This window comes from Myotis brandtii, unplaced genomic scaffold (genome assembly GCF_000412655.1).
Source record: "Myotis brandtii unplaced genomic scaffold, ASM41265v1 scaffold434, whole genome shotgun sequence".
Lineage (NCBI taxonomy): Eukaryota > Metazoa > Chordata > Mammalia > Chiroptera > Vespertilionidae > Myotis > Myotis brandtii.
In genome coordinates, this window is record NW_005366599.1 from 1826726 (window position 1) to 1833617 (window position 6892).

Genomic DNA, 6892 nt, shown 5'->3' on the forward strand with positions numbered 1-6892 from the left:
GCATTCCTCGGGCAAGCATGACCTCGGCTGCAGGATGAGCGTGTTGATGACATGACAGTCAGCGGACGCTGACAGGGACCCACTGGGCACAGACACGGCGCTGAGGCTCTGAGGGCTGCATCCCAACAACCAGGCCGGGGCGGGGGCGGGAGCGGGGGAGACACGTTCAGGTTCTAACCCAGCACCTGGGACTGCCCTCGTTTGGAAACAGGGTCTTTGCAGATGAACTCAAGTTAAGGGGTTCATACTGCCTGACTGCCATGGCTCATTGGTGGAATATCAATCTATGAACCAGGAGGTCACGGTCCGATTCCCGGTCAGGGTACATGCAACCCAGAACATGTCCAGGTTGCAGTTTTGATCCCCAGCAGGGGGCATGCAGGAGGAAACCGATCAATGACGCTCTCTCATCATTGATGTTTCTCTCTCTCCCTCTCCCTTCCTCTCTGAAATCAATAAAAATATTTTTTTTAAAAGAAGAAGAAGGAAGGGTCATACTGAGTTAGGGTGAGCATGTGTCCTTATAAAAGGAGATTTGAACACAGACACACAGACACGCAGACAGGAAGATTGGGGTGATGTAGTTTCCAACGGGGGGTGGAGGGGGTCGGGGATGGTGGCCGCCCCAGAGCTGGGGAGAAGCGAGGAGGCGCCGCCCCTGAGGTGTCCTGCGGGAACAGGGGACAGTTTCATGCCCAAGGTCCAGCTGTGAGAGGCAGAAACAGGATCTGAACTCAGGCAGCCTGGCTCCGACACCTTAGCCTCCATGGCAGGGATCAGTAGGCCATGGCCTACAGCCTCGTTTTGTAAATAAAGTTTTATCGGAACATGGCCACGCTCACTGGTTACGTGCTGTCTGTGGCTACTTTAGCTACCAGAGCAGAGTAGAGTGGTCACCCAGCAAAGCCTGCTGTGTTCACTCTCCACCCCTTGCAGGACCCGTCTGCTGGCTCCTGTCCACAGCACTTTCCTCTCGTCATGGCAACCAGCCCCGTGCGAGGCTGTCACGAAGGCCAGCTTTGCTGGGGGCTCCTCTTGCCTCCGGGAGGTCTCTGCTCAAATGTCAGCGTCTCTAATCACCCAATGGAAATGCGGCCCCACCCCAAAGCCCCCCGTGCCCCTCCCTGCTCTCTCCGGTTCCCCCACACGCTGCTAGCTCATGTGTTCACCATCTCCCCTCAGTAAGATGCCAGTTCCAGGTGGGCGGGGACTGGGGGCGGCGTCCTCCATGCCTGGCACATGGTCGGTGAGCGATAGAGATGGGACTAAGAGTGAAGCAGCCCTCAGGGGTCATTACTGGGAGGAGGTGACGTCTGTGAACATAGGAATTAGGACCATTTGCTATGGAGTCAGATGGATGGGCTGTGACTTCTTAGCTGTGTATCTCTGGGGAAGTCACTTGGCCTCTCTGAGCATCCGTTTCCTCCTCTGTATAAGGGGGACCATGTAGTGCCCCTCATGGAAAGTTGCTGTGAGGATGGAGTGAGCATTGAGGGTAAAGGGATGAGCTGCTGCTATTAGGGTCACCATCATCACCATCACCATCATCACCATAACCATCACTATCACCATCATCACCATCACCATCATCATCATCATCATCACCATCACCATCACCATCATCACCATCACCATCACCACCATAACCATCACCATCACCATCACCATCATCACCATCACCATCACCACCATAACCATCACCATCACCATCACCATCATCACCATCACCATCACCACCATAACCATCACCATCACCATCACCATCATCACCATCACCATCACCACCATAACCATCACCATCACCATCACCATCATCACCATCACCATCACCACCATAACCATCACCATCACCATCACCATCATCACCATCACCATCACCACCATAACCATCACCATCACCATCACCATCATCACCATCACCATCACCACCATAACCATCACCATCACCATAAACATCACCATCACCATCATCATCACCATCATCATCATCACCAACGTCATCATCACCATCATCGCCATAAACATCACCATCACCATCACCATCACCACCATCACCATCACCACCACCGTCATCATCACCATCATCATCATCACCATCATCACCATCACCACCATCATCACCACCATCATCACCACCAGCATCACTGCTATCATCACCATCACCATCACCACCATCATCACCATCACCAACACCACCACCATCATCAGGAAAGGGGCCCTGGCTCCTGACTCCTCACCCCACACACCTCGTGTCCCTCCCCGAGGTCCACAGCAGAGCAGGCCCGAGTCCTGTGCAGCCTGGTGTGGCAAGGATACGTCACGATGCCTGCCAGCAGCCAATAGTCATGGCGTCGGTGCCAGATGTCATAGACGTTCCCCGAGGACACAGCAGCCGAGGACACGGCAGCACGCTCTTCGTTCTGCCACAGTGTGTGGAGCTCTAGGACGCCAGTGAAGGGCGACAGAATGAGGCACCCCCGTCCCTCACAGAGGTGGCCCAGGAAAGCCTCTCCTCACTGCCTACCATCTTCCCACCCCGAGAGGCTCAGTGTCACTAGGAAAGGTGACAATGCACTCTCATCAGCCATTCACACTTTAGTATAAAATACCCATCCGCCCAGACTCCCAGGACCCATGCGACAGGAAGGCGGGACATCGACCACCCCAGCTCTGCCCACCACCCCACCTAATACCTGTGAAGCCCCCATCTGCAATGTTGAACATGAATTTGAACTTCCCGTTCTTGTCTTCCTTCTTCCCCTCTTCATCCTCCTCTTTGTCACCATTTTGCTGGGTTTCCATGGGCTCCTTCTCCTCAACTTTGGTGTCATCTATGGGAGGACAGACCACATTCGTTTATTCCCAAAGGCATTGCCCAGGGACCTCTCTGCCAGGTGCTGGGGACCCAAAGGCTAGTGGGGACACATCTCCCATCCTCCAGGGGCTCAGAGAGGGGTTTTAAACACACAAGCACGCGGGGCTGGCTCCCACCCAGGCGCCCCTCCCCTACCGAGTCAGGGAACGGGGTAGGGCACCGTGAGAAGTGCAGCTTATGTTCAAGGAAGGCAGCACGGCCTTAGGGGTCTGATCAGAGGACACCTGTTCTAGAACATTCCAGCACCCAGAGGTACACAGGCCTCTGGCTGAGCCCCAAATGCTCCAGGCCCTGCTCATGGACAGCTCTCCTTCCTCCTGATGGCAGCTGGGGCCACAGGAGGGGTCAGGAGACAGCAGGGGACCTGTCCCCTGTGGGGCAGCAGGTCAGTTCCCACCCACCAACTCCCATCAGGGCCTAGCACCAAGCCCAGGAGGCTGCGAAGTCCCCACAGGGTCCAGACAGCGCCCTCAAGAGACCACGGGACACGGGGCAGCACGCGTGTGCAGGAGCCCGCACCTGGCCTCAAGTCGCTGCCGTCCCCTCTGCTGTGAGCCAGGCTCAGCTCCAGCTTGTCCAGAACTTTCTCTTTCTCGGGAAGCACTTCTGCAAGACAAACGGTGCTCATGGGTGGGGGGCCAGGAGGGGAGCTCTGCGTTAGCCTCGCACACAGCCCTGTGCCTCAAGGAAAACTCCTCCAGGGAGGTGGGCGGGGCATGGACACCCCCATCAGCAACTCGCACCCCATCCCAGCAGCACCCCCCCCCAAACTCCTAAAGACACAGCCTGGAAATCCGCCTACCACAACCATAACCACAGCGCCCAAAGCTCTGATCAAAGCAAACCGACGATGAGTAAGGACAGGAACACGCCGAACAACATGACAAGCCTTAGAGCAGCGGTTCTCAACCTCTGGGTCGCAACCCCTTTGGCGGTCGAACGACCCTTTCACAGGGGTCGCCTAAGACCATCCCGCATATCAGATATTTACATCGCGATTCATAACAGTAGCAACATTACAGTTATGAAATAGCAACGAAAATAATGTTATGGTTGGGGGTCACCACAGCATGAGGAACTGTATTAAAGGGCCAGAAGGTTGAGAACCACTTCCTTAGAGCCTCACACCCCGCAATCACGCGTCTGTAGGACAGATGTTCCTTCCAAGCACATGTGAGCGCTGACCGAATCTGACCGCATTAGGCAGAAAGCAGGTTTCGACAATATCACACAGAAGCAACGCCACGCCCACGCGTGTTTTCACGCCGCAATGCAAACTGAGTTTGAAATCGCTCCTGAAAAGCAAGCCCACGAACCCCAAACTCTGAGGACTGCAAGCCCAGAGGAGAGACTGAGTCCTGGCTCCCCCTGGGGTCTCGGTGCTGGGGCGGAGCCAGCACAGTCCACCTCTCGGCCAGGGGGAGGGGGAGGGGGAGGGGAGCCAGCGGCCGCCTCTCTAACCCGGGTGGGTGAGGCAGGAGACGGGCGCTGGGTGGGTGCCTGGCTGGGTGGGTGCCTGGGGAAGCCCACACCTCACCTTTAGACAGCTGCTCCGGGGAGGGCTGGGCCTTCTCCGCCTCCTCCGGCCGCTCCTCTCGGGCCCTCTCCTTGCCGTCTGAGCTCTCCTGCCTGTCCTCACCCTCCGCTCTGTCCAGGGCCGTCGGCAGGGCCTAGGGAGGCAGGTGAGGCCTCAGCAGGAGGGCAAGGCCAGGAACGGGCTCTGGGCTGGGACCCACGCTCTTGGCTCCCGACCTGCTCCTCCAAACCCAGAGGCCCGAACGGGAGCCCCGAGGAGTTCTGGGCCAGGCCTGAGAGGCCCCTGGACCCCGCCCTGCCCCTGCCCGGGCCCAGACACCCACGTCGCCCACACCTGGACTTCGGGAGGCTTCTTCGGCTTCTGCACCCCCAGCTCCTTCTCATCCAGGTAGCCCAGCGGGCCTTCCATTTTGTCTGCAAGATGAAGGGGAGGGGTGAGGCAGGTGGGCTCGGGCGGGGAGCAGGGAGGCAGAGTCAGTTCCCAACACACTGCCGAGTGGAGGGACTCGTGGGAAGTGGCATGTCCACAGCTCAGGTGAGTAAGTGACTTCCTAAGGTCACCCAGGGCAGGAAGCACACCCAGGAGTGGCCACCTCCAGGGGCACACTGTGCCCAGAAGCAGGGTGTCCTCCGAGGCACCCACCCTCTCAGGGCCTCACCTGCCACCTGGGGAGGTAGCTGAGGGCTGCCCAGCCCTGAGAGGTCCACATGAGAGAAGGCGTTATGCCCAAATAAATCCCGGATCACCAAAAAGACACGCAGAGAGAAAGAACCCACGGAGATGGGCAGCGCGCCTGAAAAGACCTTTTCTAAAGAGGCTGCACCAAGCCCGCGGCACCAAGAGGCTGTCCTCAGGGGAAGGCAGATCCACCCACTGCCCACCACCAGCACGGCCTGAAGCAAACCGTCCGGCAGCAAACGCTGCTGAGCCGGCGGAGTGGCACAGGCACCGTGAGAAGTGGGGGCAGCAGTTCCTCCGAAATTACCGCCCAGGACCCGCGCTCCCAGGCCCAGCTGCACTCGCGAGAAATGAAAACCCGCCCACATCACAACTGGAGCACAGAGGCTCATGGTGGCATTATCCACAGCAGCCAGAGAAGCAACAGCCCAATCCACCCGCGGGCGAAGGGACACACAGCATGGGCAGCCACGCGCGGGGATGTGATTCGTCCATAAGAAGGGATGAAGGACTGCCCGGCCAGCGTGGCTCAGGGGTTGAGCATCCATCTATGAACCAGGAGGTCAAGGTTCCATTCCCGGCCAGGGCACATGCCCAGGTTGTGGGCTCGATCCCAAGTAGGGGGCGTGCAGGAGGCAGCCAATCCATGATTCTCTCTCATCACTGAGGTTTCTATCTCTCTCTCCCTCTCCCTTCCTCTCTGAAATCAATAAAAAAATATTTTTTTAAAAAGAGGAATTAAGTACTGACACGCCCCCACATGGATGGTCCTTGGCAACATGAGGGAAGCCAGGCATGAAGGCCACAAATGCATGATTCACATACAAGCAACGTCTAGAACAGACAAGCCCATTGGCGTAGTAAGTAGATTGGTGGCTGCAGGGGCTGGGACGTTGGGGAGGAATGGGGGTGACTGCTCATGGGCACGTGTGTTCTGGGGGTGAAAAATGTTCAAGAATCGGACAGAGGTGATGGCAGCACATCCCTGTGAACATACCAGAAACTACCGAATAGCACACTTTGAAAGAATCAATGTTGTGATGTGTGAGTCACACCTCCACGCTGTCATTAACAAGAAAAATCTCAGGGGAGGAATTCTTCTGCAGACAGAAGCTTCAGGGGAGGGAGGCGCCCTTTGTGGGGTGAGCAGAGGACTCGGGGTCTCCTGGGGCCTTGCCCCTCCCAGGACCCAGGTGCCCTCCCCCACTCGTCCCGGTCAGACCTGGCAGGCCCAGCGGCGCGGGCAGGAGGTGAGCGGGGCTGGCGGGCACGGGTGTGTTGGGATCCGAGGAGACGGCCTCGCCCAGCTTCTTGCCCTCGGAGCCCTCAGGGACCAGGTCCGGGGTGCTGTACCTCCCGTTGACGAGCTCGAACTCCTGGACCTGGGCCGGGGAGGGCGGAGGCGGGCGGTGGTCACAGCTCAGACGTAAGGGCTGCAGAGCTGCCAGTGCAACTGGGGGTGCCCCAGGCTCAGGGAAGATGCCACCTCTGCCCCAGGTTGGCCAAGCCCCACGCCAACCCCAATCTCCCTGGTCCTCTGCCCTTTGACCTGCCACCCTGGCCTCCAGCACCCCCAAACCACCCCCCAGGGAGGCATTCTGGGCCTGGCTCAGCCCCTGGGCAGCTGTGAGCCAGGCACCTGCCTCTGCCCACTGACCCCCCCGGAGCATGCCAGGGCCACGGGCAGCCCCGGAAGGGCCCTGAGGCTGACTCACCCACCTTCTTCCTCACCAGCGACATGACGCCGATGCGCGTGAGCACGTGCTGCCTCGAGAGGCCCTCGCGGGGCACGCCGTCCGCGA

General features: G+C 58.4%; 1 protein-coding gene across 1 annotated transcript in view; it reads right to left on the reverse strand.

The window, feature by feature from the left end:
- Positions 1-6892, reverse strand: part of CHD5 (chromodomain helicase DNA binding protein 5) — a 73477-nt gene that overhangs the window by 6213 nt on the left and 60372 nt on the right. The window contains 7 exon segments of the mRNA XM_014546193.1: positions 2317-2440; positions 2694-2831; positions 3395-3481; positions 4413-4545; positions 4746-4825; positions 6313-6472; positions 6810-6892. Coding sequence (XP_014401679.1) covers positions 2317-2440; positions 2694-2831; positions 3395-3481; positions 4413-4545; positions 4746-4825; positions 6313-6472; positions 6810-6892 — 805 coding nt within the window.